This window comes from Cinclus cinclus, chromosome 23 (assembly GCF_963662255.1).
Source record: "Cinclus cinclus chromosome 23, bCinCin1.1, whole genome shotgun sequence".
Taxonomy (NCBI): domain Eukaryota; kingdom Metazoa; phylum Chordata; class Aves; order Passeriformes; family Cinclidae; genus Cinclus; species Cinclus cinclus.
In genome coordinates this window covers 8,491,732-8,519,201 of record NC_085068.1, presented here as the reverse complement: position 1 = coordinate 8,519,201, position 27,470 = coordinate 8,491,732, and the positions used below count along the sequence as shown (strand labels likewise).

The window sequence follows — 27,470 nt, the reverse complement described above, 5'->3', positions numbered from 1 at the left end:
ACACAGCTTGAGCATCTGAAATTTTTGGGATTTAATCTCATATTTCAGCCTGTGGTCTATTTCCTTTCATATCAGCACAGTCTGCTCAGCTCAGCTGAGAGGCTGAGGAGTGAGTGTTGATGGAAAATCTTCTGGGAAAAAGTTAAATGCAAGCACTGTTCACCTGCAACCCCCACAGCAGGAGTTTAAAGGAAGATTGTTCTAGCCAGCCCCCTCTGGTTTGTTCCCTAACTTCTTCTAGCTCATGCCTTAGTCTGCTGCACCCTGGGTACTCAGAAACTTGCACAAAGTCCAAAATCCAGTCTGCCCAGATAGATTTGTCCAATATCAGCTTTCAACAGAGTTTAACTTAGAGGCTGGATCCAGAAAGCCTGAGGAGCGATTGCAGTTCCTGGCTGGGTAATGTCTCCATTAAACAATTTATCTTTCCCTGGCATTGGAACTTTGCCCTGAGGGAACCAATGACCACTGCCAAGTCACAAATTGAATGAAAACCCTGTAGCAGTCTAGACAGACAATGGACAGCGGGACAGACACCAACAGGTCAGTTGAAATGGGAAAACAATTGTTATAGGAAATTTTTTTTTTTTTTCTTTTTAGAGTCGTGCATAATCACTCGAGTTTTTTGATTTTTTTTTTTCTTTCTCTTTTTGTTTGGCCACATGCTACTAGTACAATTCTGGTACAGGTGAAAAGAAACAAGGTAGGGTTAGGATACCTAGAAAATGTGCTGAAGGAGTGGAGAAGGTGGGGGATGTTAAGCCACAGGATTACATACAAGAGAAACCGTCAAGAATCACAAAGAGAAAATGAGAGATAACACTATCTATGGGAAGGTGGGTGGGGAGAACAGATGAGAACATTGCATGGACTCAGTACTTCATCTGGCCCGTGCGTCTTCGAGCCAGTTTTGACCTGTACAAAAAAAAGTGAAAAAACAGTTGGTGAATTCTGGAAGTTTATTTTTCCTCCCTCCCCAAAGGTTATCCACTTTTTTTTGTTTTAATCCTTTGGTACATTTCTAGTTTGCTCCATATGTTAAGAAAGTAAAATGGATCCAGGACTGTAATGAGAAAGAATTCTCACTTCTCTGCTCTGCTTCTTTAATGGGAGAAGTGATCATTTAAGACAGCTGCACTGTTCACGAATTATTTGATGCTAACCAAGAAATTATTTTGATGCTGCAAAGTAACAGCGTTGTTTTTTTGGTTTTGGGGGTTTTTTGCTGAAAGGAAGAACTACTTAAGTGGAATAAAATCTGTCTAGCAAGCAGGGGCTGTCCATGATAATGGAAAGGCTGCAGAGAAGTTATAAAAAGAGAATGTAATTTCTGCATTAGCTCATAATCAAGAACCTAAAAAGGTAGTCCAGCACAGAGGAAGTAAGAAACTTTATAAACTTGTAAAATGGCAATACAAGGAAACCCTCTTGTCGTCCACAAATGTAGCAACCCACACATGTTCAAACTGGACATGGCTGTTCAGAACATCACAAGCCAAAACAACAGCCCCTACAGTTCCTGAAATACAGGGCTGTCTTGTTTTCTGATTGTTTTGGGTTTTTTTTCTGCCTACTCTCCTCCCTCCTCCAGTTCCCACATCTTGTCAGATTCCTCAGAACAAGACTAAAATCTGTGACCAACCGTCTCCCTCTGCAGCCTGGCTGCACAGGAGCTCCTCTTACCGAATTGTGCCAGCAAGGAGAGGGTTAAAGGCGTATAACCAGTCGTTCATGTCCTTGTCATTGATGGCCTGGAGCAGGACTCCACGGTGCTTTGTGCACACTCCAAACGTGTTGGGTGTCTGCAACATGAAGGACAATTTAAAATACAAAGTCCACAAGCACAGAGGCTGATGCTCATTTCCTCTCCGAGAGAATCTGCTCTGCCACATTCCTCTTTCATTTATGTTTCACTGAGGATTTCCAGGGCATTATTAGTCATCATCTTCTACAAAACAGAGTCTTAACTGCTGAGTGTGGGGTTTAAGGGCTCCTGAGATGGACCAGTAGAGTTCATTTGACTCCTTGCAGGATGTTTGTATGTGTTGTTATGTGGGGTTTTGTTTTTAAAACAAACAAAACATATAAGCCCCTCAAAAAAAAAACCATACAAAGGAAGCTGCAAAAACATGCAGGGTGACGGCAGCAATGCATGCTCCTAAAAGCTGATCTGATGTGTGACAGCAGTCAGGGTCACTCTCTGGTACAACTGTGTCCAAAACCATAAGAAACCCTGAACAAACTGGGAACTTTGTGGGCAGGATCCCCAATGTCTCCACAACTCAGATCCATTTTCCTCAGATCAGAGATGACACACACAATGATACAGATGCACTGCTACTTGTAAAGTTCTTGCTTTATGGATAAATACACAACAGCTGTCAGACTGACCTTTACCATTGCCTGTTGATCCTCACTGTATTCCACCTGAGCTGTGGATAAGTTTATGATTCCTCTTTCTACAGGATCTTTGTCACTGTTATAAATAAAAACATAGGGACGGCGAACCACCACGAAGTGCTTGGCCCAGGAGCTGGAGAGTGGCTCCTTGAAGTGCAGGTATCCTTTCTTTGACACCACAGAGCTGGAAAAAACAAACCCACATCAAAACAGAAATAGATTTTCCCCTGAGTATCCCTATTAACTGCAAAACACTGTAAGAACATTTGATCCTTAATCTGTTTTTTCTGCAACAGTATTCTGAAAAAGCTCTTCTAAAACAAGCTGAATTGTGTTTTCAACAATTATGCAAAAGTCTGAGGGAAAGAAGGTCCCCAGAGATCTCTGCTTCAGTGAACTGCAGCCATGGTTTGATGATAACAAACATATTTGAGTCACTGCAAGTCCTGTTCATTAAGTAAATGCAAGGAACAAACTACAAAGATCAAATATCAACACAACCTTCCCCAATCCACGAGAGAGGACGCTGCAGCTCTGCTATCACCTGTTCATTTTTCTTCTTCAAATGAGGCACAGAACCAACAAATTTCAGAAAGCCTTTGGGATGGTTCTCAGGAAGCCGTGACCACACAACAATAAAACAACCTCACCCTGGTCTGATTTCCTCAATATCAGGAACAAGGTTTAGGAACTCGTTCTTTCCAGCTCTGGCAAGGTAGGAAGTTTCTACTGCAGGAATTATCTGGAACTGTTCCACCTCATGACAGGGACTGGAGGCACGAGAATTTGCTTCTGGTGTCCTTTAAAATAAGTAGAGGGGAAAAAAGTAAATCATGTGACAGTGGAATTTAAACTACATCTACAGGCCAGTTTGAAGTTCCACCCTCCAGCCCAGATTTACTGCAGAACACTGGGATCCTTTTGTACAATATTAAATACCATTTTCCCTTGATATCTGTGGAATAAAACTTATAGTAACTGCTAGTAAGTTGTTTCCCCACTACTTCTACCTTGTTTCTCCTGCTAAACATAGTCACAACACAGATATACTTCCTACTAGTTTGATGTAAAATGTTCTACTTCCTCAGCACTCCTCCCTCAGGCATGCTGAACTGAGAAAGTACAAATTATGTCTTTTACTACATAGTTATTCCAAATTTCATAAAAAATATCTTGTATGGATACAGCTGAGAAAGATAAACAGAGATTAATGACCAAACTGGTTTATTCTGGGTCGTTATTAGTAGAGCTTTTCAATAGACCTCTGAAAAAATGTGTGGACTCTGCAGACTGTAGATGCACTAGTCACTGGAATGACAAGCATCTGACTCTTCCCCCAACAAAGGGGAAAAAAAACACTTCAAAAGAACCAAATGGGGAAAAATAATTGTGCAGAGTGACTGGAGAAGTAAGGCAAGGGGGTTGTACAGAGAAATGTCTGAAAGTAAGGAAAAGGAAGAAAAGAGGAAAAAGAACTCAGGAAACAGTAAAGAGATCTGTGAAGCACTGAAAAGTGATGCTTTCCTTTTAATACATCACACTTACTTCTGATCAACTGAATTGCACCTGGAATCCACCAGAGAAGGGCAGGTGGAGGAGGGGGTGAGGGTTGCACTGCTGAAACTGGACACGGACGGGTCCCGCCCGATGGGAGAAATATCTGAGAGCTGCAAGGAGAAAACACAGGGGAAGCATCTCAGCACTGGGCTGTAGCTGATGTTCACTCCTGGCTGAAAATGGCTTTCAGCAGGGAAGGGTCAGACAACAGAAAGGCTTTTTCATCAGCTGCTCCCCTACTCAGTAGACAAATCTTCACACAAACCACCACAAACCCACGTGGGGGCAGAAATACAGCAGCACTTATGCAGACACAGCTCGTTATTGCAAATGTCCTACACTTCTGATTAATCCCACTCTGACTTCCTCAGTGGATAAAACATCATCCAGTTTGAAACTTGGTGTTCCCTTTGCCTACAGGTAGAATTTTTAAGAGTTTATCCTTCTACATAGGGAGAGTGTATGTAGGGAAAAACAGCAGGAGTCTGCTAATAAACTGGGAACTGCACTACAGTCCAAGTCCACACCATTTCCAATTCCTGCCATGGCCTTTGGAGCCTGATGCTGAATAGCCAAATGCTTCCAATGGACTGAAAATAAAAGATAATAAATTAATATAAAGTGGTTTACCTTTTCATAGTATCAGCCGATTCCATGACCCACAAACATGCTGCTATTTTAGTACAAATAGAGTGTATTACAATAAAATATTACATGAAATATTTACCTTACAATCACTGATGCTGTTGTAGACCTGGTTGAATTCCCGATTGAAGGTATGAGTAAGAAGCTGCAGACACTAAAGGTGGGGTGAGGGGAAACAAATGAGACATTGAGAATTTTGTATTTACATTTTCTGAGAAATCTGAACAGAGTAAGTGATTTGCCAAGACACACTTGGCAGTTCATGGAAGAAAAAACAAATACTAAACTGCTATGAAAAATCAGAAGAGGGGAATAATCAATTCACTTGATAAAATTAGGAAGTTTTTATAGAACCACTAACACAGGTGAATAACCTCCAGCAGCACTGGTTGGTGAGAGGGGCTTATTTCACTAACCAAGAAGTTAAAATAAAACTCTCCCAATACTGGCTATTCACCAAGGTATCTGAGAAGTTCCTGATTGACCTGTAATCCCCTCTGGCACCCCAGCTGCCAGCAGGATGGTTGCCCCGTGCCATACCTTGGTGGCCAGCTCCTTCTCCCTGTCCACCAGGCTCTCGATGTCGGCCGAGTCGTAGCCGCTGCTCTCGCTGGGCGTCACCGCGCTCTCGAAGGTCGTGGTTGAAATCTGAGAGGAGATGCTGGTGGAGGTGCTGAGGGTTCCACTGCTCAGGCTGGGAGACAACGAGTCACTCAGGGACTTGGGGATGCTGTCACCAAGCTTCTCACGAAGCAGAAGAAAATGTCGGGTTTTCTCCACCTAGTAAGAAAAGAAATCAGTATTGCCAGTTTTACAGACACTGAATTCTTAAGAATCCTTTACTATTCATACCAGTAACTTTCCCCAGGGAAGGGAGTTTACAGTGGCACTGGAAAGTGAATTTACCTTCGTTGAATACACTGAGATTCTGAGCTGAAGACTCTACTCAGCAGTCAGCCATACAACTTTGTATCTTTTCTGCCAGGAGAATTTATTTATATCTTGACTTCGATCTCTTTACTCACCTCATGCAGCAGCTCCAGTTTCTCCAGTTCCCACTGATGCTCTAGAATGAGGCTGTCACCCCTGGGCCTCCAGCCTGCCAGGTTCTCTTCTCCCCTCACATATGCCACAGAAGTATCCAGGACTTTCCTCCTCCTCCTCTGCATTCCTGAGCAGTAAAAAACATCATGAGAGGTGTAAAAACCATAGCCAGAGGGGTGTCACTAAGAGACAATCAGCAATTTGCAAAGGACCAGCACTTCTGCTGTTTGGCTGGAAATACACAACACAAAGATTTCATTACCTGCAAATACACAACCAAAGATATCTGATTTAGTCCAGCATTTTTACTTCTTTCACCTATTTTCTATTGACCAAGATATAACGCAAACTCCTGTTCAGTCTAATTCAACACAAGGACTACAGTTTCTACATCTTCAAATAAAAATACACAGATGCACCACGAACTACATTCCTTCCAAGTGGTGAAGCTGACATCAGAAATCAGCAACATCTTCAAAACACAAGAAAAAGCTCCACTGCTGCAAAACCCAGTCTCAACTGTTAGTCATGAGCCATGGATTATGCCCCTAAGACTCGGGTACACGTGCTCAGTGTCCTGAGTTACCCATGTCAGAAAACATCAAGTTTCCAGTGAATCCTTGTTCACCAATGGTAAACACAGACCTGAGTCTAAAGTAAAAGCCTGACTAAGTATTTTATGGAATAGCATTGCTCCTATGAAACACAGGAACTGCTTGTGATCAGGACAGAAATGTTTGCTCCATTCTGCCAGAGAAATTTTTGCAGTATTTCATTTTTATCACTGGAACACCCAGTCACTGCTTACCTGGACTTCCTGTGTCTGCCATTTTGCATAAACTCAGTTCATAGATCCCAGTTACTCGATTGCTGTTCACAGGAAAGCAGAAACAAAAAAAATATTATCTTCAGAAATAAAGTCCTTCAGCTTTAACTCAGTGGTTCCAAAGCAGACTTTTAAGTATAGTTGTTAGTTAGAACTAGATCTCAATTCTACTCTTGTGCAAAACAGCCAGAACAGACTGCAAGATCCCCAAAAATGGCATTTCCCCCATGTTCCCTCCCCACTCTGCACTGGACTTGGAGAGCACATGCTGCAGTAAATTCCAGGTCAGGATCAAGGTCATCTATGTGCAAGCTTGAAAAATGGACCCCTTTTCCCAACTCTGTCAGTCTGAAAAAGAGGTCAGTAAAGAGAGAAACCATGAGAGTTTTAGTGAAATAAATGCAAGAACACTGAAAACCAAACTGGAGAACCCATCATAGGTAGAGTTTCAATATTTCAGAGTTTTCATATTTCACAAATACTGACAAAACCCATCAAGAGCAGAACTGTAAGTGCACTCACGAGTCTGGGGATTTGGAGTAGCCGCTGCCAAAGAGGCTGCGCAGGGAGCGCGGTGGGGAGATCTTGGCATCCCGGGAGTAGAACACCATGCAAACATCCTTGGTGATCACAGCAGGCTGGATGCAGTGGTCGAGCTAAGAGGAACACCAGCAGTGAATGAATGGCTGCAGCCAACCGTGCCAAGCTACACTGCTGCCCTCAGTGGGACAGCTTTTGAAATCTTTGTTTGGGTCTTTGGTGAAGAGTTTTCATATGTGTTATCTATGAAAGAGAACTGTCAGATTTCTTGATGCATCTCATGAGTGAAAAGATTTTACTACACAAAACAACAGTGTCTCGCACACAAAGCCAAGAGCTAAGCCACTGTTTGTTAACAGCAGTACTTACACAGCAATGTTCACTGATCCCAGTGGATTTTCAGATACAAAGATAGATAAAACAAGCCACAAAAAGGTAGCACCACCAGTAGCTTTTGTGTTGCAAGGCAGTAATACCTTGATATCAAGATGTTAACTGTGAGTTAACTGTGATTTTTCCCATCCTGTTCTCAGGAAATGAATACATACTCTTACTGGCTTCAGGATTCAAATCACTTCTGAATCCATTCCTCTCAAGTGCTCTGTGTCGTGTCTCAAATACTTCATAGCCAGCAAGAAGGCATTGGTGTCTCACCTCCAGGTAGGCAGAAAGAGTCATGTAGATCTTCTCCCCGTACGGTGTCACTCGATTGAGCAGGAGGGAGTTGTGCAAGGAACTATCCCAAACTGCCTCGAACCGGTAGAAAGTCCTGGAAGAAAGCACAGTACGAGGTCAACAGCAGGAGTTCCTCTGCAGCCCTCTCATCACTCGGTGTAAAGCATCTTTTCCCTGACATCTTCCTCCAGTGATGTGGATAACAATGACTTGAAGCAAAAACCTTCTCTTTATTTCCAAGACCATTTACTTCTACCTCAAACCACAGCCTGTTATGGAGAAGACTCATCTAAAAGACAAATGAGGGAATGTAGAAAACAAAAGCTGTCATAGCACTACAGGGAAGTCAGCACTAAATAATTGTTTCTGAACAGAGAAAATTCATTTCTACTGTTTAGAGTGCAATTCAGCCCAGCTGAAGATTCTTTTTAAAATTCAAACAGAATGTTTTAGAAAGATGGGAAGATTCTTTTTCATAAGCAACACTCATTCTACACCATGTTTTAGGTCTTCTGTAAGACATTTCTTCAGTGTGGGACAAAGAAAGAGAGGATCTGGAAGCTCCCACAGGTCTACCCCAGCAATCCAGAAGGTTCAAGTAAAAAGTGAGACAGCATCACACACAGCACAGCTAAATCACCACATCTAAAGGCATCATTACACTCTCCTCTCCAGCAGGGGCCTGGGGAAATGAGCTTTCTCCTCTCACACAGGCAGTGACTGATTGCAGGAAGGTCCCTTTGGCAAGAAGACCTATGCCCTTATTCAGGAACTCAGCACACCTTTCCACACTACTAACAGAAACAGAAGGTATTCATTCTTCATCACCTCTATATCATTTCCCTCCCTAATCTTCTTCCTATTTTTTAACCCATTTTGAGTCCAAATGACTGATACTAAAAGAAGGAAAGTTCTTCATGTATATTATTTTTTAAAATAAGTTAAATATCTGAAGAGTTTCTGTACTAATTCCCAACTCAGAAAAATAAAAGATGAAACTAAAGACAAAGGACAAACAGCAGGATGGGGGTAGAAGAAATAAGAAAATACAAAGCAAAACAAAAAGAAACATGAAACATGAAAGAGCAGAAACAAAGAGTTAGATCTCAAACAGAGCTCCCAAGAATCCCCGTTCTCTGATAGGAATTACACAATTCCAAACTAAAACATAAAGGCACCACAAACTGCAGTCAAGTGAGAACACTGCTAGATGCTGCTTGTGTCTGAAGAACCATATTTAGGAAACTACATCTAAATATGTTGTTTCTATTAAAAATACAGAGAAACATAATCTAAAGGCCAAGTAATTGGCAGCTTTAAAAACACCGTGAAGCACTGTAAAGTAATAATCCTCATCATTTGAGTTAGATTAGGCAAAGAGCACAGTTGTCTTCTAAGCCTTTACACATCTGTGTTGAGTATTTTCATTTTAAACTTTCATCATGACACGACAGCAGGCAATTTTTTCAATTTCTAGGAAATTCCAGATGTACTCTCAGGGTGGAAGAGAAAATTGTAAAACCTATCTGATGACAGATGGAAAAACCACTGTACACAGCCTAACCATCAGCTCTGCACCATTTGCCAAACAAGACTTCTCCTCAATGAGAGAGAATTCAGGTGTAAATGCTCCTCAGTGCAGAAATACTACCACCCTCTCGAGTCAAATGATGTCTGGACAAACGCCAAGAACTCAAGCACAGCTTTGAGGCAGTTATTTTAGTGGGTCTTTTCTAGCCAGGAAGGTAAACACACAGCTTTGCCTGTCCAAACCAGAACTTGCTTCAATAGCTCTAGAGGGAGACAAAAAGCAGAAGGGAGCAAACTCAGCACAGCCAAGGGCACACGGAGGAAAAGGGAGCACAGAATACACAAAGCATGGAATACAGGAGAGACAGGTGAAATGTGCTGTTAAAACTGATTCTGAAGTGGATCTGGCATTTAGTGAAAGGTGGTGAACTAGGAACACTGAAGACTGTCTTCTCTTCTCCAGAGGCAGAGCACAGAATGCAAAGTGCCCCAACTGTGCAGCCACCAGGGCTGGGATCCCACTGGGAAGGTGAGACAGGAATCCAGCCTGGGCAGCTACTGCAGCTCTGGCTTCTCTGCCAGCTGGTAAACTAAGGAGTGGCAACCAGAGGGTTAAATTTCACATGCAGTTCCAGCCCCAGAACCGAGGCTGAATAGCAGTCACATGGCAGCCACTGCTATTTGATCAGAGCAATTCAAGTAACCTCATAATTCAGTGCTTGGCTTGGTCCTTCCAACAAGCAGCATTACAGAGTCAGAGACAGGGAGAAATTCCAAATTTAGTTCTTTAATACAAAACAAGGGAAGAAAACAGCAAGGACTACAAAAAGGGTCTATATTTGACAGCATATCAAGAAAATCATAAAGACTGCACAAAGGAAATTATCTTACTCTCACATGTGAAGGAAAGTTCACCTTCACAAGTCCCCCAGTGAAGTGCACCTGAATAACCTTCTGACATGGAGGAAGAGGGGCAGGAGGAGGAAGAAAACTACTTCTGGAAGAACTAAGATGTGTGCTAACAGAATTCAGTAAAAGCTGAGGGAAGTGGCAGCAATACAAATGGGACATAAAGCATTCTATTTTCAAGAATCTTTATGTACAAAGGAAGCAAACAGAAAATACCTAGGTATATCCTTATCAAGAAAGAGCCTGTAAAAACATAGAAAGAACTTCAGTTAGTGCAGCCAAAAGCAGAACAGAAAAGCAATGGCTGAGAGGAACAGAACAAGTGGACTTAAAAAACAAAACAAAGTTTAAAAACCCCACGGAAAGCAGTAAACAAGTCTGCAGACAATGAGCAAACATAAGACATCCCTCACCAGGGCCTCAATCCCATTCCACCACGCTGCCATGCACTCATCTCACAACTTAAACCTGGGCATGTTGGGATGAGATGGCCAGGAGCTTCATCACACTCATCCTTCACCCAAGCTGCCCACCTTGCAGAAAACTACAGAGACATAGAGGAATTTATTCAAACCACACAGAAAGCACAGGGCTTTTCCAACTGCAAATCCAATAGTACCAGACAGGAAACCAGCAACAGTCTCCCTATTTCCCAGTTATAGCAATCCATTGATGCAAACACTTCTGGGAGGAAGGCAATAACTGCCAACCCCCTGCCTTTACAGACACCAGGTGGCAGAGAGGCAGCAGCAGCATCCCAAACCCACTTTAATGCTACAGGTGTTTCATAGTCCAGGCCTCTAACAGACAAGGAAGAGTTCCAGTGCTTAGAAGGATCCTGGTTCCAGCATTCAGCTGGTGCAAAGGAGGAATATCCCTGGAATGGGGCTCTGAGTAGTTGTTTCCAGAGGGGAGGAAGGTTTGAGTCCATCTCTGCTGCAGCAGAGATCCACCACTTCCATCCACCCTGGAGGGTCCATACACATGGAAAGTAATTCAGAGGCATCATCAGCAAACCCTTCACGGGGATCACCAGATTTCAGCATTAGCAAGAATTTACAGTGATGTTTGTTCTCTACCAGTGTGTTCTGTGCCCATGGAATTCTACATTTAATAATTAGCCACATTCCCAGCTTCCCAAACATCCTGCCTACACATCAGAGGTAAAAGAAATTTCAGATTCCTGCTGGAGTGCTCACTTCATTCACTTACCTGTTGGAGCTGTGAGAGGACTTCAGGTATTTTGCAGAGATAATATTCAAAGACAAAATGGCATCCACAGCAGCTTCATCTACCTCTGCTTTATTTCTTATACGCCCTGAAAAGGGGAGGAGGAATCAATTAAAATTCAAACTGCAACATGAAAGGAATTTGTTTTCCCAAATACCATTTCAAACTACATGATTAATGAGCAGCTGTAAGTGGAAGTTGCAAAACTTAAGTTTTTCCTCTGGATCTTTTTCAAAATCCTCTTCTGACAGGCAGTGCTCATAAAAATGACAGAATCTGATACAGAGAAATTACCAGTAATAGTTTTTCTTCCTTACAGAGCAAGATGCAAAAGCATTTACTCACCAACCACCAGCTCTCTCACATCTTTCCAGTGCAGCTCACTGCCCTTCTCATGGATAATGGTGACTGTGATTCTGCGCTGGATTCCCTGGGAGAGTTCAGAAACAAAACAGTGCTCAAGTGCTCACACACACACACACACACATTGTCTATTCTGCACTTATACTGCAAAAGTGAAGTAATTAATAACATTTAAACTAGTCTGTAAGTGAACAGGCACCTTTTTGTTTCAGGGCCCTAAAATTCACTTCAAGGGGATGTTATATTCTCATATGTCAAAGAAATTAAATGCTTCCCCCTCCTCACTTCACAGAGCAGAAAAAAATATAACTTTAAACTTATAAACCATATTTAACTAGGATTATCTTTAAAATCTAGCTAGAGACAAAATATTACTAAGGATTATAAGAGGCATTTAAGATGCATTGAATCTATGCAATTCATAGATTATGTGTCATAACCACAAGCAATGAGAGAGAACAAATGGAAGCTGAGTCCACAGGATTCTTCTGTTTTCTTAGAGATGTCAGGCAACACTGAAGGCACAAATCTGGTCCCAAAGGTTCCTGCTTTTTCAAAGGCTATCATCTTTTACAAGTGGCATGCCCACTGAAAAGCAACAGGAACAGCAATACTTGGGGGCCAGGCAATCTCCTCACAGCCCAAAGCCAACAGACTGGGAGAGCCTGAGTGTCACTGCACAGCTGTGTGGGACAGGAGATGCAAACCCCAGCCAGCAGCATCCCCTCCCTCCTGCAGAGATGACACAAGCTGTTCCACAGCTTTTATCAGTACCTGGTGCAGCAGGAAGGTGCCCTGGCAGGGCAGGCCCCCGGTGTGATCCACTATGGCAGGGATGTACCTGTGTGAGACAGGGAATCAGCAGGTAGGAAAGATGTACAGCAGCTTCTGCTGACAGCAGTTTCCTCTCCTGGGAGCAGCTGAAGACATAAGAGTGTGTCTTTCTACCTACTCTCCAAGGCTTTCTCTGGCATTGCAGGATCAGTGAAATGTGGAAGTACCATCCACTGTACTTCCAGTACTAATGGAGAACTGTGGAACTCACTTCTCAATATAACCCCTAAAACCCTGTTGGGGAAAACCTCCTCTGTAGCAGAGATGAACACTAAACAGAGTTTGCTAAGTGACTTGGAGCATAAAGTCTCCAGTGTCCCAGAGAATCCTAACTCATGGGCTACACAGGGAAGCCTTCCCAGCACCTGTGCCTAGAATTCCACCATGGAAGGATGCCCCAGGTGTGAAAGGAAGTCACTCTGTAACTTTGGTCCTTTCCAACAGGGACAGCTACTGCCAGCAGATTGGACACCCTATCACTGCAAACCAGCCAGGCCCCCACCATGGTGACTGCTAAACATCAACCTGGTCCAAGCAGAACAAAGGGAAAAAGCCCCAGAAATCCCATAAACCACTGTTCTTCAAACACACAATAGTAATACAGGACTTACTCCCCTGTTGGCTCCAGTTCACTGATCTCAAACCACACAAGGAGGTCGTATTTGCTCACACTCTGGCCCAAGCTGGGCTTGCTCATAGTATTCAGCTTTGTAGCTGGCACTTAAAGAAAAAAAAAAAAAAAAAGAAAGAAAGAAGAAGAAAAAGAGTGGCTTACAAAGACTGAACAAGTAAAGCTTAGGGCTCACAGGAATGAGCCATTTCAGAGGTCCTAAATATTTTGTGTATGTAGGCAGACCACAGATTTTACCATGAAAATTATATTGCTTACAACAATTTTTATTTCTCTGAGTGTTGTTTTTTAAATCTAGGTTACTAGAATAGAAAAAACTTTTGAAGTTAAATAATGGAACAAAAGTGCATCCAAAGAGCTTGAAAAAATACACAGTCCCTCTAGATCCACAGAGAAGAAATTTCCTCAAATGTGCATCAGGTACTTTATGTCTTAACAGTTTGTGATTTAGAATTGCTGAGTTCTGTTCATCTGCAGTATTACTCACCCATTAAGTACATTTCACCTTCCCCACACAAGAGGAAAAGAATAGAACTTAAAACTTCAGTCTTCACTTCTTCATGTTACAAACTGCCAGACTCCTGCCCCACTTGGTTAACATATTGTATATGTAAGAAGGCAGAACAAGACTTATTCCAGAGCCCTAATCCTGCCAAAGTATTTTTCTGGGCTCCTTATCTCTTGGCATTAGTGAGTATAACCAGCCAGATCCCCTCTAATTCCTTTCATACAAATGTAGGGATAAACCATGTTTAAAAAAATAATGAGACAGCTTAAATTCTAGAAATAACCTAATACTCCCTCACACATCATACATTTTAGTTACCATTACATGCCTGCTCTTATCTGTTCACTCATTACATTTTTGCAAATGGGAACATTTTAAAAGCTTTGTTCCTGTATATTCTGACTGGGATTTTTGCAACTCTGATTTTCCATTTTTTCTCCCCATGCCCTGGAAGGACATAAGAGCCTCCAGTTAGAACAGGTCCTTAGAGCTGTGCCTAGGTGCTCTCTTCTGAGATCTGTTTCTTTCCTGGGTAAAAGAGCTGCCTCAGAGGGACAGTTTTTACAGGAATTGGTTACTCACAGCACAGCTCCACCCGTGAGGTAGTGAGCTTGAGGCTCATCCTTTACCTTCCCATACATTACTCAGGGTAACTCTTACACCCAATCACCTCATGCAGCTGCACATGAACTCACTACAGCCAGGGGAGCATCAGACACACAAATCACTCAAGCTTATTGCTGAGCAGAGTGACTCAAAAGCATCACAAGAGAAAAACAACAGAAAGACAGATTTAACTAAACATGAAAGCTTGGTTCTAGATGTTCTCACAGACTTGCTCTGGTAGAGTTATTCATCAGCATGACTTTTTTTTGAGTTAAACAGAACAGATTACAAATGGAAGTGAGGAACTCTTAGTGGCAGAAAAGGAAGATGAGTGAAAAGGAAACCTACATAGAACACAGCACTGTGTTTCCTCTATACCTGCCTGTGTTTTCATATGAATCCCTCATCCCAGTATCACACAGCTGTATGCAGAACACAGAAAAAATCTGAGGTCCTGGAAGTTTCAGGGAACAGATGCAGTGACACACAAATCTGTGACTCCCAGCACACGGGAGTCTACAGACTGTCTCTGTGGTTCTCTCTAAAAGAGCCCTACATTTAAGCACAGCATCATCCTTCCATGAGCACAACCATGGCAGCTCTACTCCTAATACTACTACATGATGAAGGAAAAAGGAATTTCGAAGCACATTCTGGAACAACTTCTACATCTATCACAGACCAAGTTTGGCTACTAACCATCTCGTTTAGGAGCCCTCTCACTCTGACAACTGGGAACAGGCAGAAAGAGAAAAGGTGGCAGCTGGTCAGCTCCATCCTGGAAAGCAGCCACAGCAGAGGAGGCAAGCACGTTGGCATGCTCAGAGAGTGTGTTCAGCACATGCACGTTTACATAGCCAGACATAAGGTACCTAATCAACTCAATCTTCCTTTCATGGTCTGCAGAGGGAATGGAACACACACAAAAAAAAGGATGGTGGAAATATGCAGGTGAGAGAAAGAGGGAGGAGAAGGAAATTAAAGGTGAAATGGGAAAAAAAATGACAAAAGAGTTCAGCATGCAATATTCCAACTAAGCAAAGAAAACCAAGGATCATTTCAACATGACTGACTCACTACACAAGAACATGAGAGAGCAAAAAGTTGAAGCAATTCATGAATAAGCAGATTTCCAGCCAGTAAGTGCTCAGTCAGAACAGCAAGAGCCATAGCCAGATCTCATGGAATATGGTCAACACCTCAGGAATGGAATTCTACCCCCTAATGAACCAAGCAGCACTTCCTGCAGAGGAGGTTGAGAAGAAATAAAAAGAAAACACGTAGAGAGGGCAGAGAGCCAGCAAAGACATTCAATGCCCCTGGTACCACTCACTCCATTTACATTTCCTGTGGCCTGGATACCTCAGGAATACCCTACAGGTTCCATGTGCAGTAGCACACCTGTGATGTACAGAATCAGAGAGCTGATCTCACCTGGCTTTGACAGTGGCATAGGGGGAGGAAAGAATCTTCGAGAAGGCTGTGGAGGGCTACAGAGAAATGAAGAGTTATCAATACAGAGGCACTTAAATGTAAGAAATATCCACAAATGCACACATATGCACCTTTGTATACACACACCTATTATTGTCTCTAAAAATATCCTCACAATTCTATGAAGGCAGGTAAATATCCCCTGCCAGGAAAACAAGGGGCTCAGCACACTTCTCAGACTAACCTATGCTCTTTGTATTCTAACTGGACCAATCCTAGGAGCACTGTTGAGGTTTTCCCAGAGCTCACAGATCACTGCTAAGTTCCCAGTATTCCCAGTACCGTGCTCCCATCACCAGGGTGTTTGTAGGGTGGACTGGAAGATCAGCTTCCCATGTTTGAGAGGGCAGAACAATCCCATCAGTCACTACACTGGGCAAACAGGCCTCTGCCAGCACTTCTGCCTCCAACAGGAATTCTGCTTGTGAGGCTGTGGTGCAAAATTTCAGGAGTACACCGAATTGCATAACCTGAGCATGATCCCCAAGTGCCTTTATGCCAGACTAGTGACCAATACCTGTTGAGATCCTGTCCTTGAAGGTGGAGAGGATGCTGCTGATAATGTCCAAAGACTTCAAAGACAATAGGCTTTGTTTTGATGTACTCCACAAACGATTCTGTCACTTCCACAGCAATCTATTTCAAAAGTGTGGAAAGAAAATGAGACATTCAAAAAAGGAAATCTCTTTTAGAAGTCTGAATTTTTCGTATCACTTAGTGTCACTCGCAGTAAAAGCAAATGCATTCCCTTTTGGTTTAGGCATAAATTCTACTCTCCAATAAAGGAGAAAATTAAAGCCTCAGTATGAGGCATTTCAAGTAGGAGAAGAGGAGGCTGCCTGTAACCAAAGCATTACACAGTTCATAAAAATAGATATATCCAGGTCATCTGAGATCATGAGCACTACTATTCATACATATATTTTATTTCCTGAATTCTAGATTGTTTTCATCCTGGAAACACAGAATTCAGTGGCCACAAAAAATTTGCCACAAAGAATCATTCTGTGTTTTGTTTTGTGACAGTATTACATCATTAACCTGATCTCTCCTACTACTGTCTATTCTTAATAATTCTGCTTGACTTGAAGGACACACATAACTCCCAGTGCTGACAGAAGAAGTTACTGCTCATGGAAAGCTTTACTTACATTCTGAACATGGTAAAACCCAAGGGGAGTCCCTCGGCCATTGTTTTTGAGAGGTTCTGTTGAGAAAGCTTCATCGTGTCGATGTAAAAAGCTAAAAAAAAAAAATCAACCAAAAATCAGCCACCACAGAATGGTTTAATGAAAATTGATGTGCTCTGAATCCAGCCCTGAAAGGAAATCCTAAAACCCTAAAAGAAATGTATTCTGCTGGAGCTTTAGAAGCACTTGAGTGATGGCCTAAAGCTGGGAATACCATAGTCCTGTGGGACCACAATTCCTGCACTTGTTTTATGTCTTTATTATTCCCTCATATTCTCCTCCTTAAGAACCCAAGCCTAAGACCAGTTTCACTTGGGAAGTACTGATTTCCTCCAGGGTCATGCAGCTTTCATTCAAATGGGTGTATGTACAATCTAGTATTGTATTTTTCACATTAAAAGCTTAAAACCCTAAGGTATCTATAAATTAGTAACTTATGAGTGCACTTGGATTCCTAATTCCTTTCTGCAAAACTTTATTCCTTCATACCTACTTAAGAGAAAATGGGGACTAGGAACTCCAGTAAGTGACAAGGTGTTTTTCTCTGCTGTACAACACCTCCACCCATCTGAAAAGTTCTCCAAGTTCCCCTGCCCACTGCTCTTTGCTCTCTCCATCAAATCATTAATTGCCTAATGCAAGTAAGGACAAATTCTTACTTGAACTGGCAGAAAATATCTGCATATTCAGGCAGGATGCCACTGGCCTGGAGGACTGTCACACGGAAGGTAAACACACTGCCCAGCTTCAGGTGATCACCAATTTCCTCAGTGAATCCTTCCATAGTCATCTTTCCATCCAAAGTGGCTGATTTCAAGTCTTAGGGAGAAAAAAATCCCACATGAAATAATTTTTATTTTTTTTTCTCCTTTCATAAAATAGCTCTTCAGGAGGTATTTAGTCCCACCACACTTTTCTTCTCCTTTAAAACCCAAATAATTTGCTGATAACCAAAAGATACAAACACCTGGGAAGTTTTTCAGCACAGCTCTTCAAATGAGTAAGTCCAGGATCTCTCATGTTCAACACACTGGTAACACCTCTCCCTAACCATGATATTCTTGAAGGACACTCAGAACTCCCTTCTATGACTGACTGAAAGTGGCACGAATTCCCCAGAAGTTCTCCAAAACTACCACACATTTCTTGCTTACCCAGCTCATTGATTCTGTTGATCTCCTCTGGAGGAGTGGTAACCTCTGAATTCTGTCCTTGGCCTTCCACAATTCTTAACTCCTCCAGTGACAATCCAGACCGAGTCATTGCAACGGAAGAAAAATCACTCTGAAAAATTAAATACAGTGGCTTGTAACAGACTCATGCACTTTCTGGGTTTGCCCCTTCTTCCCCTACAACAGTGTTCTTTATTTAGAAGCACAAGCTACTACACTCAAACATACCTAGCTCAATTTCAAGAATTCTTACCTTATCAAAATACTCATTGTCAAATGAAATTTTAGCTGTCCCAGACTGTCGAATACCAGATCCATAATCTGGGGCTTCTTCATCAGCTAAAAAAAACCACAAGGAAAAAAGAAAACAGATAAATAAATGATGGGGAGGAGAAGGGAGACCCCACAGAGTTATCCAAATGGAAATTTTCTTTATAATGGAAACCAAAACAGAAAGCAGAAGAGTCATCCAGTTACAAGCTGGAGAAAGTGCTGGAAAAGATCATGCCAGAAATCTATCCATTGGGAACTCAGGTGTGGGAAAACAAGACAAGCTCTGAAGTTTCATTCTGAAAATACTTTAGAGAATTTTGAATGCAAGCCAATTTTATAATACTAATTTTTATTATTTATTTACTTCTGATTATTATACTGAGATGAACTAACATCTCAAATTCTGTAGCCATGAACCCAGCAGTAACACTAGCAAAGCTCCACCAGGACATGCTGGAAGTCTGAAAGCTGGGTCTGTCCATATAATCTGCTCATTTCACCTCCTCCTCTTCACAGAGAGCAACAACAACAGGGCCTGGTTAAATGCCAGGGTTTTTTCACAGCAAATGCATACTCACAGCAGAAATCCCAAGATTCAGAATACACTCCAAGGCTTTGCTTAGGGATCAGGTAATGCTACGGCCCTTTTTCCAAAGATGTCCACAGTTCAGTTTTTATTAGCCAGGGCATATTTGGTTCATTTGGATGGATAAGTATTGATTTGGAAATATTCAGTCAATGCTAAGGAGACTAAACCAAACTAGATTTTTGTACACATTAAACCAGATTTTAATTCACTTGTTTTAATCCCTGCCAGAGTGATTGTTATACATCTTCAGAGTCTGAGTTTCATTATATGTTCCCAGGGTTACCCTAACTAAACAAGCCACAGCTGCTGGCAGTTGGCCACTGCTGGAAAAGGCAAATTATAGGCAGGATCCGTGCTCCCACCAGCAAGGATAAGGCATGGCCCTGCCAAGCAGCCCACCTCACACTGAGCAATTCTGAAACATCAGCTATGAGCAGTGACCTGCAGTCAACTCTGGCACAGACACAATGGCAGCTCAGCACTGGAGGAGGCCCTGAGCACCCCACATATCTACTCTTCTCTTCTGAAAGGAATTCCTGGTGATTAAACACTGGGTTAAAGCACCTTCTAAGTCTCCACATTTTTAGTGAGGCAATGAAGGGGGAAACTGGTGCTGATTTCTGTTTACACCATGCTGAAAACCATCAGTTCAGGAACTTGTCCCATGCCCTCCCCAGACCCTGGAGGAGCACATTTCTGAGCATTATTTAAAGGCATACTTTGAGCACAGCTAAAACTTGGTACATTTAACTTTAATGCAGGTCACCAAAACTATCAAACCAGGTACCCTTCTCCACTGTTTATACTGGGTATAAATAAAAAAGCTTTGCTTTAGTTTTATTTTTCAGACTTACTGATAGTAGTTAAATCTTCCACTACCCTAAAAAGTAGTATTGCATTAGTTGTCAGGTATAAACTTCAGCAGTCAACATCATCATAATTTTAAAATCTTTTGATCAGTAGCATTATTTCAAGACTCACTCTCAGCCCATATGGTGAAACAATGAATGACATCATTTCAATATCAACAGAGAGCACCACGAAGGTTACTGAGGTTGGAGTATGAGGAGGATGGTTTGGTTCAGTTTGGTTCGATTTGGTTCAATTTGGTTCGGTTTGGTTGGGTTTAGTTCGATTCAGTTTGGTTTGGTTCGGTTTGGTTCAATTCGGTTGGGTTTGGTTCGATTTGGTTTGGTTGGGTTTGGTTCGATTCAGTTTGGTTCGGTTTGGTTGGGTTTGGTTCGATTTGGTTGGGTTTGGTTCGATTCGGTTGGGTTTGGTTGGGTTTGGTTCGATTTGGTTGGGTTTGGTTGGGTTTGGTTCGATTCGGTTGGGTTTGGTTCAATTCGGTTGGGTTTGGTTCGGTTGGGTTTGATTTGGTTTGGTTGGGTTTGGTTCGATTCGGTTTGGTTTGGTTCAATTCGGTTGGGTTTGGTTCGATTCGGTTGGGTTTGGTTCGATTCGGTTGGGTTTGGTTCGATTTGGTTCGATTCGGTTGGGTTTGGTTGGGTTTGGTTCGATTCGGTTGGGTTGGGTTCGATTTGGTTCGATTCGGTTGGGTTTGGTTCGATTCGGTTGGGTTCGGTTGGGTTTGGTTCGATTCGGTTGGGTTGGGTTCGATTCGGTTGGGTTCGGTTGGGTTCGATTTGGTTTGGTTGGGTTCGATTTGGTTCGGTTCGGTTCGTCAGGCAGGTCTCTGGAGGTCAGCAGTCAGTCTCTCACCTGCTATGGCCTGCACAGCCACCCGCAGGAAGCCCCGCACCGCGCCCTTCTCGCTGACCACGGCCACCCTGTGGATCAGGGGCACTGGGTACAGCAGGTTGCTCAGGTACACAAAGGCTCTGGTGACAGGAGAGAAACACAGCCGGCGTTAGGAACCACGTCCCAAACCCCAGTGCAGCTCTGCTCGTCTCCTGGGACAGTCACATCTCAGACACTGCATCCCCTGCACCTGCAGGAGCTCCTGGCTCCATCCTGCCCACACAGAGCTCTGGCCAAGCCCAGTGCAGGCACCCAAAGCTCTCAGCCAGAGCCTGCAGGGACCCGGGGCTCACAGAACGAGTGACAGACACAGCAGAGAGGATGGCTCGATGGAAGGTAACTGGAGATGCTCTGCAGTTGTGAATGGAGCTGTTAGCAAACTGGCAGAATCTATCAGAGAACTATGATTGGAAAGAATGAGGTAGTTGGAAGGGATAAATTAAAAAGCAATTAATCTACTGTGCTCATACTGCCTCATTTTTTTACTGAACATATAAAACCACTCTTAAAAACAGATTTGCTGAATGTTTTCTCTCTTCTATACTCCTTTGATAACACAGTATGCAGAATAATAGAAACCCACAATAAACCATAAATCCTCACTTAGGTTTCTTGGAAGATTCACTGATTGTACAGATAGTGGAAGACTGACAGTCTTCACAGGTAAATCTCTTTAGGAGCATTTTATTTATTTCTTTGAAAAAAACAGAACATAAGACAACAAATAAGACATGACAGCACTACTCTAGAGCAACCACTTAGAAATTACAGTTTCCAAAAGGAAAAGCAGCACTTAAACCCCATAGGGGGTGATCCTGCCATGCCTTAACTTTTAAGTTATATACAGGCAGGGTCTGTTTTGGAGCAGTAAGGTAACCAATTTAATTATATAGATGTTAATTAAAAGTCAGACTAAAGTTAATAAGTTATTTTATGTTTCTGCAGTGAATTGCAGTAGTTTTTAAAGCATCATACTTCAGTGGGATTAGCCTGAGCAAAACATTAAATGTTGAGAAGCTCAACAAGTCAGCTAAAGAACAGTTCTCAACAAGGGGAAAATATGGAAGGTTTTATTTATTAAATGAGCTGTTTCAGAGTTCAGAAGAGTACTCAGATGCACAGAACTTTAACCAATAGTTTTACCAGCCATTAAATTTAAAGTGACTAATTATGCAATTTTAATAAATGTATGCACATTAAATTATAGTAAACAATAAATTGTTTAACTGATTTCTTCCTTACAGTTCTTTTTATTAGTCTTTAGTATTATGTATAATTAATTCCTGCAATTTATAACTGTTATTTCTAACATTCCTAGGGAAGTCTTGCATGACAAAAGGGAGTGTTTCTTCTTGGGTTCACATGCCCCTTCCAAGGATGAATGAATTCTTTTGAAATGAAAAGGAAGTCAAACAGGTGTCAGTCATGAACCAAAGACACAAAAACAATGCTACTAAAAAAAAAGTGGTGACAAAATGCAATAGAGAAGAAGGTGATTAATACGGCTATGAAGTAGCAAAACAAAAAAAATGAAGAAAACTATACAACAAAAAAAACAACTGTAACATAACACTTCACTAAGATTAGGATTAAATTCCTTTTCAGTCTGCTTCAAAGTGAGGTAAGCACTGATAAAGCAGGGGAAGGGAGAAGAGACTAAATTTTAAGTAACAAAATGAGAAGTAAAATTTTATTTTTTCCCTCTAACATTCCCATTTTTAGCTTTGAAATTTCAGGTGATGCTCATCTGAGAAACCAGCATTCAACCACACAAGAAAACAGTCCCTGAAACTGGAATGGTTCACTTGGACCGGATCAGGAACGGAGTTCTGAAAGGCAGGCACTCAACATGAAAAACACACCCAGTCTGAAAAGCACATTTCAAGCCAGGGAGAACAGAGATTTCCCACCAGAAGAGAAGCCAAGGAGCCCTGCACTGATGTGCACAGTAGGAGTCTCACTAACTAAGAGTCAGGCATTGCAGAAGCCTTCTCCCTTCAAAGCCTTCAAACTAATGGAAAGTAAAAGCATCACCTGCATGAAAAATAAAAATAGATGTTTATTTGCAGGGCAAAAGTTCTGAAGGTGCTGCTCAACATGTGACCACCAAAGCACTCAGCTGGATTAGCTGAGTGACCATCCCAAGGAAAAAAATGTATTTCTCTTCTTCCTCCATTTGCTTCCATCCAGTCACCTTGTTCACAGGAATCATTTTAACTTAGAGAAAGAAAATCACATAATGCAAAAAAGTTTTAAGCTTCCTGCTGGCTGATGAAAATGCTGCATCTCTTCTGCAGAGTGGAGAACAATTGCACAAGTGCTGCCCCAGGACAGAGCTGGGTTCTGCAGCGCTACTGCTGCCAGGGCCATTCCAGCTGCCTCTTCATGAGGCAGGGCCAAGTTAGGAGTGGATCAAATCTTTAGGTTCTCCTCCTCTTCCCACATCTGTGAGGACTCTCACTCCCCAAAGAGCCCCTAAGTGTCCCCCTGCACTTAGCCCAGCAGACTGAAAGAGGGGAGCTGGATTAGCAGAAAGATTGGTGAGGTAAAATGGCATACTCACAACAAAACTAGAAATTAAATTTAACAAACACAGTTTTTTAAAAAAAAACAAAACAAAACCAACAGAATTCAGAAGGATGGCAGATATTTTTTAAATAAACACATTGGGATTTAAATAAAATATCCCATAATCCTCTCCCACCTCCCTTAAAAACAAAGCAAATGCTTGATATGTCACACCATTAAACAGAATCAGCCTTGAAGAAACCCAGCATGCCAGAAGAGATGGCTAAAGGGACCAGCTCTTTTTTTTTCTTTAAGAGTTACAAATAAAAGACAGTCATAGCACAGAGAGAGAAAAGAAAAGAACTATGATGGCCAGGGAGTTAGATAACTACATGATCCATTTCTCCTCCTCCTCTCCTTCATGACCTGCACTTGATACTGCTGACAACCCCCCAAAAATACTAAAAAATTGTTTTATTTGTCCTTCACATTCTATAGCATATCAACGAGTACACAGCTGGGAGTGATAAGGAATTCTGGTTTTGTTACAAACTGAACCTGCCTTGTGCTCAAGACAGCACCCATGAGGATGGACACACCCCTGGTACTTGTGAGTCACTCTTCAAAACCAGAATTCTCACACTGGAAGACACAGAGCACTCAAAATAGTTCCTATTCAGTGGTGCAGGACAGTCTAACAGCCTCTGCTGACAGAATGGGCTCAACAGAACAGGAATAGAAACAACAGACACAAAACTGAGCAGAAGTCACTGAGCTCTCCAGCCTCACTACAGAAGTCAGGCTCGTTCCCCAGCACTTCCCAGCTCTGTACATGCAGCTCCCACCACCAGGCTGGTGCCCAAAGTGCTGCAGCTTCTCGTGTCCATCCCCAGACAGAGCTCAGACCTCTCTCAGAGCTCAGAACAGGGAATGGGCAGCAAGCTGTGTGACTGCCAGGAAGCACGAGTGTTTTCATCGCACACTGTTTGCTCAGCTTGTGCTGTGCTTCCTGAGGCCTTTGTGAGTGAGCATGAACAGCTCACCTCTTTCCCAGGCTCCATGGGCACACGGAGCAGCCCTGGGCTCAAAGGAGCTGACAGCCAGCCCAGAGCAGCACAGAGGCTTTCCCAAGCTGCCTTCCCACCTAGAGCACACAATCAGATTTTGTAAAACGTGCTACCAAGCACTACATGTAAGGGTACAGATTCAGAGATCACAGAGCACTAACGCAATTTCTTGCAACTTCAGAAATTTTTGTTTCAAAAACTGGATCAGGGAAGTTCCAAATTTCACTGAAGACAAAGCCTGAGGTTAGACAAACACACTACACTGAACTTAAAAGCTTGATAAAGACCAGCAATCTCAGTCTCTCATTTTCATAAATTATGCAAACAAGTGTCCCGCATTTGAGGAAACTGCATAAAGATCCCACCATCCTGACCCTGAGGTCTTTCCTGCATACTCTCACAGAGAAAGATAATGCCAAGCTCTGGTCCCTTTTCCTTTGTTCCCCCCTTCTGCTGGCCATGGAGCCTTTTCCTTGTACCACGCCTGTGGCAAGCACCTTAATGAGGATGTTGGCTTACAGGGTAAGCAAGGAAGCACAAAAGCATCACTGGGGGAGTGGGAAGCAGCACAGAGAGGAGCCAAGCCACTAAATAAAAATGTTTCTGTCTCTTGTAATGACAAACATGTGCTAGCAAGAATATTACTGAAGAAAGAGTGCAAAGAACTATGTCTCTTTAACGTAACTTGCTGTCCTTAAGGGTCTACATCACGGACTGAGGACTGGTAATGCCCTAATTCCCTCTGTTCTGGGAAGCTCAATAATATTCTAAAATATATGAAGAAAACTTGTTTCAGGAATTCAAGCATAGTGCCTGGGGAAAGTGCCAAACACAGCCAGTGAATTTCAATGGTAATGGCCTTTCACTGTAATACTGGCTATAGAGAATCAAGCATAATCTGAGAAGCCAAATCATCTCAGAGAACACTCTTTTCCTCCTCCAGAAAGGACCACTCTTCTTTCTCCTCATGCCATCTTTTCACACACAAAGGATGTTAAACCTGTTTTCAAAAACAGGATTTCTGGATTTGGACTGAAAGACTTCCCACCATAGTAAGATTCTCTTCATGGAAGAAAATAACACACTAAAATTCTATCTTAGTGACCCTGCAACAGCTAAATAGGGAATTCTGTAAATGTTTAAATACGGTGTACAAACCCCTGTTGTGTCCAAGCTGCAACAGTCATATTGAGATAGATTTACTCACACTGTTGCATCTCAGGGTTATTTCCTCAATTACTACTTAGGTCTTCATGGCCCCAGACGCAGGAATTTAAAACTTAATGTTGAACTACACTCATTCTCTGGCAATTCCAATTTATGGACACGGATATTTTGGCTAGACCGACCATCTGTGTAGCACAAGGCAAAGCCATTGCAGTCTGCAGCAAGAGCTGGTCCCTTTAGGCCATTCTCAGAGTAACCTCACCAACCTTCCCACTAAAATGAACCAAGGGGATCGGTCGTAAAACGGGTCGCGCCCATCATTGAAGAGGTCTGATCCCTCCTCAGTCCCAACGTCGGAGCCAGTGTCATCCACAAAGGCCTCATCATCAAAGTCCTCCATCTCATCCTGCTGCTCATCTGCCAGCTCAGTGATGTCGGAGTCGGCCGTGGAGAAAGTGGGGGAGGGCGTGCGATCGGCCAGGCGCTCGTTGACGCAGCCATGGAAAATGGGGGAGCTGCACATCAGCGAACGGACAGCAATTAACAGGGTCAGCACACACAACCTGCATCAACAGCTGCTGCCATCACTACAGACACCCCTCAACAACCAGCAACGCCTTCAAACCACCTGGACTGCAACAAAATGTGAGCCAAGGGGCTGCCAACCAAGTCGGGGAAAAGAGCGTCCTTCAACAGAGCAGGAAGCAAATGAAAAAGAAATAGAAACGTGGCTGAGCATATAGATCTTGAGAAGACGTCCATTTAACAGAGCTACATTTCTTATTTCCAACACAGCGGTTCTGCAAATACAAATATTGTAAAGGTGCAGCCAACAGCAGGAACTGTTAAAGAATCCCATCAGACACTGCCCTAGGGTATGACCAAGCTATTTGAACCACACATATGAAAGACTCTGGATCACTTTCCCAGTGTTCTTTGTATTCTCGCAGCTCTGCTCCAGTGACTTTAGACAGAACTCAGCCGGTTATATTATTTTTAAATATATTTATACCTTACTAAAGGCAGATTCCACTACTAGACACCTGAACATTCTAAAGAGCAGTTTCTACTTTTAACTGTATTCAAAGTCTGTTCCAAATCCCTGAAAGACAGGACCCGGCTGACACAGAGGCCACTCGGGTGACTCCGCACTCCCCGTGCAGCCAGAGCTGCCAGTGCAGCAGCAGTGAGGGGCTGCCCCGTACCTGCCCACGAGCTTGAACCAGTGGAAGCGGTCGTAGAAGGGGTCACTGCCCGTCATGGAGCCCTCAGGCTCCTCCTGGCTGCCGGAGGCCACGTCCCCTGCCCGGTCGTACATCTCCCGCATCAGCTCCAGCCTCTGCCTGCGGACACAGCACCAGGAAAAGGCTCAGGACAAGGGCAGTAAAGCAGAGAACGCAAGGTGAGGTGCTCACCTGTACCAAATTACACCTAAGGACAGAGGAGGCCGCACCCTAAGTTTGGTGCTTCGCTAATTCCCCAAAATATTACAGATTCTGAGAAAAAATCTGTTGGCAAAAACCAAACAGATAAGGAACAGCAAGGGAGGAAAATTTTGAGTGAAGTCCCTTGGATACAGGGAACTTTACTCTCTAATAACATCCACATACTTGAGTTTTTCTAAGGACCAGTAGTGTGTTGCTCCATTCTTGAGGTCCTGCACCTCCACGGCCACCACGGTGCGGGGGAAGGGCCGGCGCTCGCGGCCCTTGTCCGGCTCCAGGGGCAGCAGCTCCGGCGGCAGCGGCGAGTACAGCGTGTCGGTGAGCAGCACGAACTGGAACTGCACCTGCACGGCACACACCTGACTCTGGCCTCAGGAGCCACAGCTGCCTCGGGACGGTCACCCCGCCAGAGGCCAACGCTCGCCATTTTACAGCCCAAATGAATAAGCAACATATAATTTTAAAGACTACAAGTAACTCAGGGCATTTGCAGCAGGATTATACCA

At 42.9% G+C, this 27,470-nt stretch overlaps 1 protein-coding gene across 1 annotated transcript in view; it reads right to left on the bottom strand.

Annotated features, from left to right (window-relative positions):
- Positions 1-109: 109 nt before the first annotated feature.
- Positions 110-27,470, bottom strand: part of KIF1B (kinesin family member 1B) — a 68,465-nt gene continuing 41,104 nt past the window's right edge. The window contains exons 23-47 of the mRNA XM_062507426.1: positions 27,130-27,308; positions 26,725-26,862; positions 25,786-26,034; positions 20,739-20,857; positions 18,408-18,493; positions 18,137-18,266; positions 17,642-17,801; positions 16,944-17,034; positions 16,310-16,428; positions 15,733-15,788; positions 13,165-13,273; positions 12,494-12,560; positions 11,702-11,786; positions 11,339-11,444; positions 7,667-7,781; positions 6,995-7,128; positions 6,455-6,516; positions 5,628-5,773; positions 5,143-5,382; positions 4,685-4,756; positions 3,946-4,067; positions 3,051-3,200; positions 2,392-2,584; positions 1,684-1,802; positions 110-915 (exon numbers count right to left, since the gene is read on the bottom strand). Coding sequence (XP_062363410.1) covers positions 873-915; positions 1,684-1,802; positions 2,392-2,584; positions 3,051-3,200; positions 3,946-4,067; positions 4,685-4,756; positions 5,143-5,382; positions 5,628-5,773; positions 6,455-6,516; positions 6,995-7,128; positions 7,667-7,781; positions 11,339-11,444; positions 11,702-11,786; positions 12,494-12,560; positions 13,165-13,273; positions 15,733-15,788; positions 16,310-16,428; positions 16,944-17,034; positions 17,642-17,801; positions 18,137-18,266; positions 18,408-18,493; positions 20,739-20,857; positions 25,786-26,034; positions 26,725-26,862; positions 27,130-27,308 — 3,090 coding nt within the window. The 3' untranslated portion in view covers positions 110-872. The remainder of the gene's footprint in view (positions 916-1,683; positions 1,803-2,391; positions 2,585-3,050; positions 3,201-3,945; positions 4,068-4,684; positions 4,757-5,142; positions 5,383-5,627; positions 5,774-6,454; positions 6,517-6,994; positions 7,129-7,666; positions 7,782-11,338; positions 11,445-11,701; positions 11,787-12,493; positions 12,561-13,164; positions 13,274-15,732; positions 15,789-16,309; positions 16,429-16,943; positions 17,035-17,641; positions 17,802-18,136; positions 18,267-18,407; positions 18,494-20,738; positions 20,858-25,785; positions 26,035-26,724; positions 26,863-27,129; positions 27,309-27,470) is intronic.